Here is a 14,458-nt window from a genome sequence, read left to right on the forward strand (position 1 = left end):
CCCAAGCCAACATATTGTTCACCATCTTGGACTGCTTGGATGTCTTTTCAAGGTATGTATGGTTATTGTGACGTGCTTTCCACAGGACTTACCATGTACACTAGTCTACAGGATCTCTGAATTTGTACTTTGTACTGAAGATGTCCATTTTTACATATATCGCATTAAGGCAACACTAATTTTTTTATTTATAAGTGCTACGAAGCTCATTTCAGTAAATTACTTTTGATTAAAATTAGTAAACTTTCGTTAAATGCATGTTTTCCAGTAAAAAGTTTTAAAACAAAGAAATTGAACATTTTTAACATTAGTTATCATGATGTAAATAATAAATATTTATTTTGATTATTTCAATGCATTGAACATTATCTTCAATAATGAGATTTTGAGTGGGTTTGGATATTCAGTGCCAGTGAGTACCGCTCAAATGGTATTGCTACAGTAGTTTTCTTTTACCGCTATGCTGCAACAAGCAGGCAGCAGTTGTTTTTGCAGTAAGAAAATTCATTATTATGATGAACACATTACATTGTGGCACTGGCAGTAAATTTTTTAATTTGAACACGTAGAGGTTAAACTCACATCTCAAATGATATCTTTTGTAACTTGTTATAAATACCACTCTGGTATGTAAGCCGACCTTTGGCTTTTATCACCAAAATTTTGTGTTTAAAGTTAGATTTATATACGAGTGAACACAGAACTTTTAATTAGTTTACGGCACCATTGTTTCAACTAAGCTGGTTTAAGATGCCGGACATCACCAAATCTACCCTTTAAGTTAAGGTTTAAATAAATTAGATGAACCTATCTAATCCAATTCAGGTACAACTGAAACAACAAACCATGACTTTCTCTGATATTGATTGAAAGGAAAATACATTCATCTTGCATTATCTCACCATTAACATTTATTCCTAATGACTTGTGAATAATAATGCACACAGCCATTGAAATGGAGCGGGTGATAGACCCAAGTAGGAGTCCTTGTACTGCATGTGCTGTGAAGAGTTTAACAGGCATGCAAATCATTTCCTCTTCATTCTCTTGATCCATCTCCATACCTGCACAGCTACCCTCTGACCTGAAAGCATCAGCAGCACTCTGGCAAAGGGAGAAGAACTCTCTAATTGCATTGACTCTTTGAGCATGAAGAAGTGTCTCTTGCGTGTCCCGTGTCTCTGAACGTAGCATTGGTGCCTGGAAAATGAATAATTGAAAGTTCAGAGAAAAGCATATACTACAATGACTTAACAAGGATATTTTCACCAAAAAAATAGCAATTACCATATATACATAGTCATGCCTATTGATATATCATGGTGAATAAACTAATGAAACCTGTCTTTGTAACAAATAAATTCTTAATGGCAGCCTTACCCAGAGTCAGCTGCAAAGAGCTATGTGACTATGAGCCAAATTTGCTATTAGCTCCCCAACAAACTGCTCTTAGCGGTCTTTATTATCTTATGGTTCAACTATACTTTACACTTTCAGGCTTCACTTTGTGGAATTGTTTGACGTCCATATTAAATGAGTTTATAATTTTCCACAGACTTTAATTTAAGGTACAATGCATTTCACCAACTTGCATGATCATCAGGTACAAGTGACACTTACAGCTACTAAATATATACCCTTCGTTAAGAGGAGAGAGGGGGGTTGGCTATGTACGAGGGAGAGAGAGGGAGGTAAGCTTAAGGAAACCGGGGGATAGGGGTTTTTCAACCACTGTATGTGTAACTGTACCTGATGATGCCGCAAGTTGCTAAAACACATACCTTAAAATAAATTCAGTAGAAAATGAAAAACTCATTTAATACGGACATGGTTGTATTGATTACAACTAGTACTTGCATGTTTATTACTACTCACACATCTGAAGATAGTGAAATGGCAAATTAATTAAGTTAATAATTTAAAAAAAATGAAATTTTAATGATTTCTAACCATTTTTAATATCCACATATCCTATTTGATGGAAACTACCCAAATAATAGTCACATGAATGTCTTAGCAAGCAAGCAATAGGTGAAAAGAAAGAGAAAAACATTTTTTACAGGTATTTGTTATGTTTAAACTCACTAGAAGAGCTTCAGACTCAATTAGATGATCAACTGATTCCACCCACACCCTTGGAGGAAGGATGGAAGGAAGACTGTCAGCAAGAACACAGCCTTCTCGCTGAACTTTTTCAAAGAGTCCATTGAAGCCCATTAAAAGCATCTGCCCAGGAGTCATATTGCCATGGGCCACCAGTCCCCCATCTTGCTCTCTTGTTGGCCCAACGATTTCCTCATCATTCCTAAGAATTTCTTCAAACTGACGACACAGACGCTCTGCTATTGCTGGAGCAGCTGCATGTGGGGACTGCAATCATATGAAGACCAAAATCTCTCATAAGTAACATCTTCATACTAAAAATGATTAATAAATTTCAGACATACAGATAACTTGTTATTTTATATGCATACATTTTATCTTACAAACATTTCTCTTCAATTTTGTAGTTATGTCGATGACTCACTCAAAAACTAACATTCTTTGAATGGTTCTCTACCATGGCAATTCATATATTTTTAGCTAATACTCATCAGATTAAGGAAGGTTAATGCAGGTGACCACTTAACAGGGTGACTTAACGGTCAGGAAACTTGAAAAGGGTCATGAATAATTGAATTTCTTCTAAATTTGAGGGGTAAAAATCAGGAAATGGGCTGAAGTTTTTTGGAAAAGGCAGGAATATCACAAGTGACTTAGTAATTCCAAATGAGGATGATACTACTCTTAGTTATGAAAGCAGTTCACATTTGCCATATGCCATTGTACTTGCAAACTAATCAAAAAACTGTATTAGGACTAACTTCGGCGATATTAGTGGAACACACACAGATGAGTTATGACTCACTGTCTCTGTCTGATCAGATTCCAAATATTTGGGAGGAAAATCGAAAAAAATATTGAACGTAAGTCATAAAAAAGCTTGGAATAGGAATCAAGAAAATGATTTGCTAACCCTTTACAAGAGTTCAGGAGCACCAGAGCAGAGGAAGGTGGTTGTGCTTAAGCCCCGCCCATCCCAAAAGTTTAGAGTGCACATGACAAAATTCACAAAACATTCCAGATATGTGAAAGCAATTAGGCAACAAATGAAAGGAATGTCCTACGCTTAACAGTAAGTAAAACTTTTCAATACTCAAATTTAGTTTCATGAAATACACTTTTAAAATCATTCTAGCCTTTAATTGGAAACTTCACATTATGAGTATTGTGGGGATCAGGATGGTGCGGAGGCTAACATGCAGGCTTCCCACCAAGTGGGCCTGGGTTTGAATCCCGGAGTCGGCAGATTTTTTTCAGCGGTATCCCGATCCCTACTTGAGGTGCTTTGAGGAGAGCACTTTGAGCAAGAACGACCTCCGTTGGATGGGATGTTAAATTGCGGAACCCTTGGCACCTTCTGATTAGAGTAGGCAAATGCCGAAGCTGGGTTTCTCTCCTTCCTTTCTCATCCATCCCTAATGGCACAAATGACCTTAGCTATCGGTCGCCTCCCCTAAAACTACTACTGCGAGTACTGAGTAGTTTTGGTATGTTATGATAGGTTGTTCATACATGAATTCATATCATCTCACAAAACATATACAAGTTTGCCAAGAGAAGAGATGCTAAATGCTTAATTACATTGCAAACAATCAAATTTAGCACAAACAAATTACTTAATGGTTTGAAGATTGCATCATTTACATCTCTATTTCCTTACCTCTGCACCAATTGCAACAAATTGCAGGTGTGTCTCCAGTACACTTAAAAGGCGTTTTGTAGGGGACCTGGCTGTATCGACATCAGGCCCAAAATGACGTTTCAGGTCAGCTCCAAGATTTCTTTCCAGTATGTCTAAGAGTCCCATCATCATCAAGACTGAAGGTTCTTCTCCAATAACTGCTTTGAGAGCTTCAGGAAGTATAATGGTTCTAACATTGAAGTTCAAATCCTAAAATCAGTCAGAGATATTTAAAGGTGAAATATATTTCCAGATCCATACAATGCGATGCAAAAAGTAGAAAAGGATTCACACTTATAACACAAAAGAGAGGTCAGTGATTGTTTGATCATCTGAGAGTTGTTCATGTACATTTAGGCAGCTGACAATTACTGCCTGCACTAGGGAGTCTTGTGGCATCTTAGTATACCATTTCTTAGGCACAATAAAAACCACAATAATCACAATGCACTTTTAAGCACAAAGTTGCAGATTGGGCTTATACTAATTTGAAAATTTGCTATTATTACGTTAAAATAAGCTTGAACATTTTTTTAAAATTCAAAATTACACAATCCCAATATGAGTACTTTTTACCATACCAGAAAACGATACAGAATTTTTGTTTTTATTGTTTGAAAAAATAATTTTTTCCAACTTCATAGACTTATAATAAGCCTTAAATGATTTTTAATTGGAAAAGGCAAATTTGTAACTTTTAAAGGCAAATTTGTAACTCTAGGAAACAAAGGCATACCTGAAGGCCTTTGAAAATGCCATAAGCAGTGTGAAGACACTGCAGCGCATCTCTCAGCTGTGGTATTTCATCTCCCGTATTGGCTGCCAAGCTAACATTACTGATTTCCCCTCCCCATGCACCATCCATGTTAACCACAGAAGCTATTTCAGTGACTGCTGTGATGGCATGACACATGTCGTCCAAGAACCAATCCTCAACACGGGAACACAATGTGAACAAAGATTCTCCTGTGGCTATAAGTAAAAGACAATACAATAAGCAATGTCACACTCAGAAGCAAAGCTTACAGAAACAAAAAATTCATTCCATGTACCTGGCTAATACCATGTGCATTATTCAATATAGTCACACCCAAATGTAAGTCTGAAGTGAATCATCAATTTAAAATTATATACTCAAAACATTAACTACAATCATTCTAAATTTAAAATTATAAAATAAAATAAATGATATTTCCAGAATAATTTCCCAAATTTATCATCTAATTAAAATAAATTATTTTCATAAACTTTAACTCAGTTAAATACATTCAATTTTATAAAACTATATTTTCACAATTTGTCAACTTTTATAGACAACTCTCATTATTTCAAATCTTCCAAATAAAGAGCATTGGAGTGGTTTTAATATGAATCAGAATAAATGCCTTAATCATTAAAGTGTGACAAAATCCAGGACAGTAAAATTTAGATAGCATTAATAAAGTATTAACACTCCAAAATAAACCTGAAAAGTTAAGATAATGTTCTGCTCTGCAGGTAAGTGATTTCATCACCATGTCTAAGATGTTACGTAGAAATTGGTTTGAGGGTACCTTACAACTCCCATTCAATTATCAATTACGTAGCCTATCATCAATATCATTTTGTACTATCATTTTCAAAGTCCTACATCAAATAATCTTAAGTGAAGAAACATGAGAATTTTTATTTCAATTTCTCTATCACACACATAAAACTTGAGTTACATGCTAAAAAATACATTTATCTAACACATTGGTTTTTTCAGAAGTGAAGAAATGCAAACATTTATTGGCATATTAAATTTTGTGTTTCCGCCATCGTTCCTTTCCAATGCATCCTCAAGTGCCACCAGCTGAAAACTTGAATTTTAGCACTGTGCCCCTTTGCATTCATAACGGTTTGTGATGTGTTGACTTTGCAAATGTAATGCTTGATTTGTCCAAGAAATTTCCAATGTGAATTTTGAACAAAATTCCTACGTATCCCCTTTATTGCATCATTCAAGCAATTCAGCAAGTTTTAACATTTTAACAAGACAAATTTTATATCAAATGAATCTTGAAGGCAATTTAGAATTTGTTCAAATGAACTGTCTTTGAGGAATAAACATTAAAGAAGGTATGCCTCTACTGCTAAATGATATTCAAGGAACAATTTCATTAGATTTATAAAATTTAATTTATGTATAATTCCAATATTTAAACTTTGAACAAGCTCAAAACTGCCAGGTATTACTGTTTCCAAAGAAAATTTAGCATAATGCTGTTCGTGATAAAATTGCTTAGAAAATCCACAAATATAACAAATCTTGTCCCATGGGAAAGTGAACAAAATATTGTTCCCAGTACAGGGAAAGTTAAACAGATAATATAACAGTGTACAATACATTTTAAATTATTAAAAAATCAATTAAGCCTTGGAATTTCACTAGATTCATACCAGAAGAAATAGCTGACTCCATGGTCAGGAACTGACGATTCATTCTCGCAAGTGCAGTTAGCACCACACACTGGATGGCTGCCCCACCTCTGAGCAATCCACTTTCAGAAGCAATAAATCCTAATACTGCGCTGCGAGATTCTTCACAAGCTTGCAAAGGAGTCACTGTCATATTACCATCTGCTTCATCCAATTTTTCAGCCCGAAGCCTAACACAAACATTTTCCAACTGTGATGTTGCATGAGCAATGGAAGCTTGCAATGACCGTCGATAACTATTGACAGCAGCAATATCAGCACTCACATTGCTTGGATTCATGAGAAGTGAAGATGCAAGAGAATGTAAACGTTGGCACCTGAAGATTAAAATCAAAGAATAATGTAATTTATGTTTTCCAATTTATTCATGAATTGCACATACTTAATACAATAATAGAATTGATTACTTCAAGGCTTAATTTATGGAATTAAGCATCCATAGTAAATAATAAAGTACTTAGAAATGAGTTTCATGCAAAAGTTGGAGGTACTGGAATTAACGTTTCATATTTGATTCATACTAATTTCAATGTCACATTTGTTTTCATGATAAATTACATCTACACAGAGGCAGACATAAATTAATTAAGAGACAGAAATATGAAATACTAACTAGAACTTTGATTGATTTTGCAGTAAAGGTAAACAAAGACAAAATAATCACAACAGTTACATGTGCAACTGTTATATTCAGTTTAAACTTCTTACGGTAAAAACCATTCCATAGCATAAATATGAAATGGAGTTAGGAGGAAGAAGGGACTGGCCCTAACTTAAGTCCCTTTTCCCATTAAGATTTATTATCCTTTCATCAAACATTCTGTGTATGTGGAACATTACCAATCTTTTATTACTCACAAAACTGCAAATAATTATTCATATTAACAGATTGTATCCAGTGATTTGATCAGGAGCAAAACAGATGAACTTGTGTGTTGATCTGAGTGTTGCAAGACCCTTCTTATAATTAATTCAATTTCAATAGTTTATTGGACACCAAGACGGTTTCATCAAGACAGCTTATTACAGTCTAATTACAAATAGATTCCTCCACACCAAGAGAAGATCAGTATAAACGTACGTTTCAACAGTGAAGTCCTGGAGCAGCTCATTTGCCCACCTTGCATAACAAATGGGTCTGTGAGGGCTAGAACGACTATTTGACCTTGGAAAAAATGATGCGAGGGTTGAATACTGCCCTAAAAGGTCTAAACACCCATGCACAAGCATCAGTCGACGACACCTTACAGCCCATAAATCCGCTCTAGACTGATCACACTGAAATCAAAAAGCTCAGTGATGACATATCCTTTATCATCAACATCTTTGGAAACAGTTAAGAAATTAAAATGCTTTGACCATCATTTAACATGCCATATTAAATATTTTTACTTAAATAGAGAATAACCTTTCCACCAATAGAATGATTTATGAATATAAATATGTTTTAGGATAAAGTACAGAGGAAATAACGTAAAGGAAAAATTTAAACTCATTGACTGAGTAGTTGTACTTGACAAATCTTGGGAAAGATTACTTACCACGCGAGTTGCTTCACAATTTCCATTACAAAGAAATTTTTGTAAAAAATTCATTCAAGACTAGATATGAAGTTTTCAGACTGTACCTCACAGGATCTACCATCCAGGTAGATTTTTCTGAGAAGTCTGATCAACATAAATAGAGGTTTTAATATTTCTAACATTGACGGTTTTCTGTCATTCATAGATTTTGCTGTTAACAATTTTAATCAAATTGATCAGTGTTAATATTTCCTAGTCAACCTCAAGTATTATCCCTCTCTTCTGAATGAGCAGATGAGAGCTGACAACCAAACCACCTTCAAATACATTACGTAGCCCCTACTTTTTTAGTTTACACCACCTTTGCAATTATACCCTAAACAGGCTGGAATAGTTTTACCAGTAAACACACAACAGTGGTGGGTATTAAGGGAGGTATATACTCATCAAATTAATGAATAAACAAGATGCAATGTCTAGATGAGCTTTTTTCCAGTAATTTTGAGGAAAAAGTTAGGACAGCATTGCAAAAGTGGTATGTATTAAGGCTATTACAAAATGATCAACTATTAAGGCAGTGGCGGCACTCAAATTTTACTTCCAAAATGTTTATTGAGCTTGCCTTTACCTTGGTTAAGTCTTTCCTTAATAAACTGTTTTTTGAAAACAAGCATCACTATATGGTTGTGCAAATTCAGTGGTTATCACATGCACTGTCCTTTGATTTAATATTCTAACAGAGTTTGTATAAGATTTTTTATATAATACAATTGATTTGTATTTGATTATGATTTCACTCCTTATCAGGTAAGAGGATGAGAGGTTTGACATTACTGACACACACAGCATTAAAAAATTTTTTTGGGATGGAAAAGTGATTGTGTTGGGGTTACTGATAGGAACCCACTGATCAGAGGTCAATTGGGTACATAAAGTATGAATCAATAATTATACACATCAATTAAACACATTAACAGGTTGAAACCAGTTCAAAATAAATAATGCACTGTGACAATGTCCTTAGGCTGATTAGAAAAAAGAAGGAAACTTTCAGCTTCCTATTTTCACCACTGATCTGGAAAAACATTTTAAACACATCAGAAGTCAAAAGAACAAGATCTTTATCATTCTCACACCTGTACAACAGTTGGCCCTGCACCAAGAGACTGCAGCAGACCCCGGACCAAATCAAATGATTCTCTACTTTTCTCATCACCCTCTCTCTCCTTGATAGAGAAACTCTGCATTTCCTGCATCCAGAGTGAGAGCTGTGGACCAAACAAGGAACTGAGAGCAGCCTGAAAATGGACACACCATGCACCCATTGATAAAACAATTCAGTACAATAACCAAAATAAATAACTGTAAAAATCCTAATAGTAAATTAACTTTTTTAATGCAATGGAGGAAATAAAACATGCGATTTAATACTGATTGCCATAGTACATTTCCTTTATCTCAATAAAATGTATCAACAAAATGAAGGAAGAATGAAGAACAAATAATATTAGACAGCAGCAGGAATGGTTACCCTAATTAGTAAAATGCACTCTTCTTTCCATATCTTATTAAGTAATTAATAGCTAATAAAAAAACGAAGTTCTTATAATTAATTTTCTCTTTTGAACAGGTGCGATCACCCAAATGTTTGCATGGTAGTATATGGTTTATCTTTCTACTTGGGGAGAGTTCCTAGGAATTAATAATATATTTTATCAGTCACTCAATCAAGAAAAAATAGCTCAAATAATAAAAAGAAACTCTTCAAATAGTCAATAAGAATTCATCTCACCATCAACCAACCATCAGTCGTAACAAGTATCTCTAATCATTATTGATTTTTTTTAAGGATTCAAATTTATCTGATTTTATTTTCAAGACATTTTTGGGCACTTGCATTTATTATGTTTCCATAAAAGTTGTCTTAAGTAACATCTAAAACATTTCATTCATATTCAAGCCCTCAATTATAAATTATAGACTGAAAATAAAATATTATGCAAATCTTGTTACTGACCTCTATTTTATCTGGATAAATAAAAGCGCTCCTGAAACTGGATAACGTAATGTTTTCCTGAGAATCAGAATTATCCTGTCCTCTACCTCCTCCAATGTTAGGTACGCATTGCCAGTACTTAACCAGGAAGCAAGATCATAGAGTAGTCCTGCCTCCTGTTTCTTCAATATTTGTGCCATGAATTTATTGATTCAGTGATGAGTAGTTTTAATTTCTTTTAATACATTTTAGACCAACTGAAGAGACATTCATCCAACAACAATCATATTAAAAACTAAGTTGTCATTAAATGAAACAAACTGCTGCTAACTGAAAATTTACTACAAATGAAAGGGATGTTATTTCTTTAAGCATCCTCTCCAAACAGGGTACCAGAATTTGGCAGCCTTATCTAGTATGTCATTACTCTGCTTGATACAAGTTAATTGGAAATAGAACATTTTAATCTCACCCAATTAACTCTACTTTTGACATGACTATACGCTTACTGAATAAACTGCTTATTATGTTGCTGACCTCTCCTGACAAAATCTTTCAAAAATGCCGTGGTTTGAGGATTTTCGTAACTTTTAATTTGAGTCAGTTTATTAGCCATCAGAACTGAATGTGTTCACTTGCAATGGCTGTCACTGACACAGTACTGAAGCCAAATCAATGAAACTTGCAATACACGTACATTAATGATTAGTTAACAATATAAAAAATTTTTGCACAAAAAATTACCGAAATACAAAATATATGATCACTCTTTACTGAGTATCCCTCATACAGGAGGACAACAGTATGAGAATAATTTTACTCACACAAAAAAGAGAAATGACTACAAAACAAAATGGGTTCAGTACTAATAAACTCCAAAATATTCGTCATTAATTAACTATGAACCTTTATTACAAAAATAATTCAAATTTGACATTTGAAAAGATTTGCCAATTTATTTTAAATTCCTTTTTGGCTATTGCTTTTCTGAAGTATTTTATTTTCCAAACGGCTATATTGTTTCATTTAACTTATCCAAGAGTTTTTAAAAGAATAAATTAAAAACCAGTATCTACCTGATGTAGCTTTTCTTGTGCCTCCCACTCCTGTATTGCTTCCATGAGGCCTTTCTTGGCCTGCTCAACAACATTTTCTCCTTTGCCAGAATTGGCATCCACTGATCCATTTATCATCGCTGTCTTATCTTGGCTATTTACATTATCCCTGGGAAAATTTGAGATGAAATATAGATAACAGATTAGTTCAAGCTCTATTGTTGAGGAAATTTACAATGCATGAAAAATATAACCTTACAGATATGTACCCTAACTTTATTTTGAACCTAGCCAACATGTCATTAAGTTATTAAATATTTTGCTGTTGTTGACATGAGAGTAGAAAAGTTAAGTGTTCACAAGCTAATATTAAAGGCAACCTAATTTAACTACCCTATGGTAAATTGGCTTCAAGATTGAAAAAATCATTGATGCAAAAAAATGATTAACCAACATTAAATCATTCCTTATGAAAGCATTGCACACAGTGTAAGAGTGTGATCTCATCCACACAAAATCATGCAGTATGTTTTAGTTGTCAATACCACATATTTAATAAACCAACAGGAACCATGATAAATAATTGCATAAAAAAGCATTTTCAACTTTGACGTGTTCACAACTGATGACATAACCTTGTATATTTCTTGCCTCTATACGTATGTTATGCCACACATGCCCCAGGTGCACAGTGATGTCTCACAAACCATGACATAAAAAATTTCTTGGGAATAGGCAAAAAAGATTTTCTTTGGTTAACAATTGAGTGAATGAATTCATTACAGGCTAAACAGATTCCATTACTGCAAAAAATGTTCTGAGAGACTATGTAATCCATTTTGGAAGGATGTTTAATTAAAATCTTATGCTTCCATAAGAGTTGTATCCACAAATGTTTTAATGTTTTCCTCCATTTCATGATTAAAAACAGAGTGCCAATTTTACCGACATAAAATTATATTTGATTTTTTTACAGTATATACATTAGATTATATAACAATATCTAATAATTTTTAAGGATCACATTAATCCTTCTACCACAAAAATTAATGTAAAATGGTCATATGATTAATGACAATAGACTTAATGACGTGCTTTTGAGGAGGACTGTGCCTCTGCCATGTAACAAGATATCTACATCTACATAATACCCCGCAAGCCGCCGCAAGGGCGTGTGACGGGGGGTGTTAGGTCACCAACCGTAAAAAGGAAAAATACCACATGCAAAAAAACAACACGGAAAATTACACCCACAGCAGCGCGCACACTCATGCAAAAATCCCTTCATCCAATACTCATGCAAACACATACTACCTTGATCAAAAATTTCCCGGAATTTATTCAGAAAATTAAAAATACAAGTTTATTCATCTAAATCTATATTGTCCCCTTCAAAGTAATCCCCATCGACTGCAACACACTTATGCCAGCGCTTGATCCAATCCTCGAAACATTTTTTATATTCGGTTTTCGGTATGTCCATCAGTGCTTCCTGCGATTTTTCCATTACTTCCTCTCGGCTGCTAAAACGCGTTCCCCGTAATGGTTTTTTAACTCGATTGAACAGAAAGAAGTCACAGGGAGCCAAATCAGGTGAATTCGGTGGCTGTTGGATGGTATTTATTGCATTTTTCGTCAAAAAATTACGAATAATGATAGCACTGTGCGACGGTGCGTTATCATGGTGCAAAATCCACGAGTTTTCTGCCCACATTTCTGGTCTCTTTCGGCGAATTGCTTCACGCAAACGTCTCATAACGCCCAAATAATACTCTTTGTTTACTGTCCCGCCTTCTGGCAAAAATTCATGATGCGCTACACCGTTGTAATCCATGAAAACCGTCAGCATTGCCTTCTTTTTTGACTGAAAACGACGTGGTTTTTTTGGTCTCGGCTCATTTGGTGAACGCCATTCACTTGCCTGATGTCTGGATTGCGTGTCGTACTCATAAACCCACGTCTCGTCTCCAGTAATGATCCTTTTGATGAATGTGGGATCGGATTCAGCCTCGCAAATCATGTCTTTTGCGACGTCAACACGGTCTCTTTTTTGCATGAAATTGAGGTCTTTTGGCACCAACTTTGCTGCTACACGACGGAAACCCAAATCATTAACCACAATGTCTTGGGCGGATCCATAGGCAATGTTCAAGTCCTCCGCTATTTCTCTGATGGTTAATTTGCGGTTATTGACCAACATTTCTTTTACTTTATCAATTTTTTCACCGACTTTCGATGTCGATGGTCTGCCACTGCGTTCATCATCTTCGATTGACTCACGACCACTTCTGAACCGCTCGTGCCACTGGTAAACGACCGTTTTTTTTAGAGAATCGTTGCCGAAACACTTTTCCAACATTTCCAACGTCCGTGCGCCACTAAATCCGTTTTTTACGCAAAATTTAATACAAGTTCGTTGTTGCAAATTTAAATCCATTTCCTTACCCCCGCGGAGAGGGACGAGGGATTGAAAGGAAAGAGACTTAAAAACAGATGAACGGAACATGAATGAGGTCATTCGGAAAGAATGGGTTATTATAGCAAAACACATAAGGTTAGTGGAAGAGCATGCATTTAAATACAACTAATTATTTTTTAGACGCTGAGGGTGGCAAGTGGAATTTTTGCTATCTATAACCCTGCAGTTGCTATCCCGTATTGTCCGTGGGAAGAAGGAGTCCTTGAGTCGGCTAGTTCTGGCATCTATTTCCCGAATTTTATATGCATGATCCAAGCGACCAATGTATGTAGGAGTACGAATAATTTGCGAGACCTCGGTGCTGAAACATGCGGATCTTAATTTATTTAATAATTTCAATCTTGCATTGAATCGTCTTTCAGCCAATGATTCTCACCCCAAATCCATGAGCATTTCGGTGACGCTTTGCATTTTATCGTAGGAATTTTTTACAAAACGGGCTGCCCAGCGTTGAACCTTCTCAATTTCCCGAATGAGGCCTTTTTCACTCGGATCCCACACGCTGCATGCGTATTCTAAATGAGGCCTTACAAGAGCGTGGTAACAACGTTCCTTGACCTTCGAGTCACTTTTGCCGACAATGCGTCTAATGAATCCCAATTTTTTATATGCTTGACCGCAGACTTTACATATGTGAGTCCCCCAAGTTAAGTCTTTTGTGAATGTGACACCTAGGTATTTTACCGTATCAACTACTGCTAGGTCACCTCCAGCTAATTTGTAAGCAAATCCCGTTGATCTTTTAAAGAAATTTACCACCGAACATTTATTATAATTTAGAGTCAATCCCCAGTTAGAACACCATTTAGTAATGCAATCTAAATCCTGCTCTAGAATAAAACGATCCTCATCCCCGATATGCCTGAACGTAACTAGTGATTATCTTTTATGTGAATGAAACTTCAGTGCCACCATGTAGTCTTGATCCTTGATATGAGGTTCTTAATAAATAAAGACATTTCATGTTGTCTATTATCCAACTATTGAGAACTTTCCAGAATTTTCTCATGATTGTTTTCACTTTTCCATTCCACTTCTAACAAGTGTATTTTTGGGCATAAATTAATTATTCACAAATGATTGTAGACTGCATGTATAAAAAATAACACGTAATGAATAGTACTCTCATTGTTATATCAGCCATGTAACATAATGTCATAC

The 14,458-nt window shown here is 35.1% G+C and overlaps 1 protein-coding gene across 1 annotated transcript in view; it reads right to left on the reverse strand.

Moving 5' to 3' along the window:
* The window catches only part of nonC (serine/threonine-protein kinase Smg1), a 122,146-nt gene that overhangs the window by 18,965 nt on the left and 88,723 nt on the right, over positions 1–14,458 (reverse strand). The window contains exons 42-49 of the mRNA XM_071594137.1: positions 10,840–10,987; positions 8,904–9,065; positions 7,326–7,522; positions 6,206–6,561; positions 4,521–4,756; positions 3,764–3,994; positions 2,086–2,370; positions 903–1,200 (exon numbers count right to left, since the gene is read on the reverse strand). Of these exons, the coding sequence (XP_071450238.1) occupies positions 903–1,200; positions 2,086–2,370; positions 3,764–3,994; positions 4,521–4,756; positions 6,206–6,561; positions 7,326–7,522; positions 8,904–9,065; positions 10,840–10,987 (1,913 nt within the window). The remainder of the gene's footprint in view (positions 1–902; positions 1,201–2,085; positions 2,371–3,763; positions 3,995–4,520; positions 4,757–6,205; positions 6,562–7,325; positions 7,523–8,903; positions 9,066–10,839; positions 10,988–14,458) is intronic.

The sequence above is a fragment of the Hetaerina americana genome, unplaced genomic scaffold, assembly GCF_022747635.1.
Source record: "Hetaerina americana unplaced genomic scaffold, ioHetAmer1.1.p SCAF_1, whole genome shotgun sequence".
Taxonomy (NCBI): domain Eukaryota; kingdom Metazoa; phylum Arthropoda; class Insecta; order Odonata; family Calopterygidae; genus Hetaerina; species Hetaerina americana.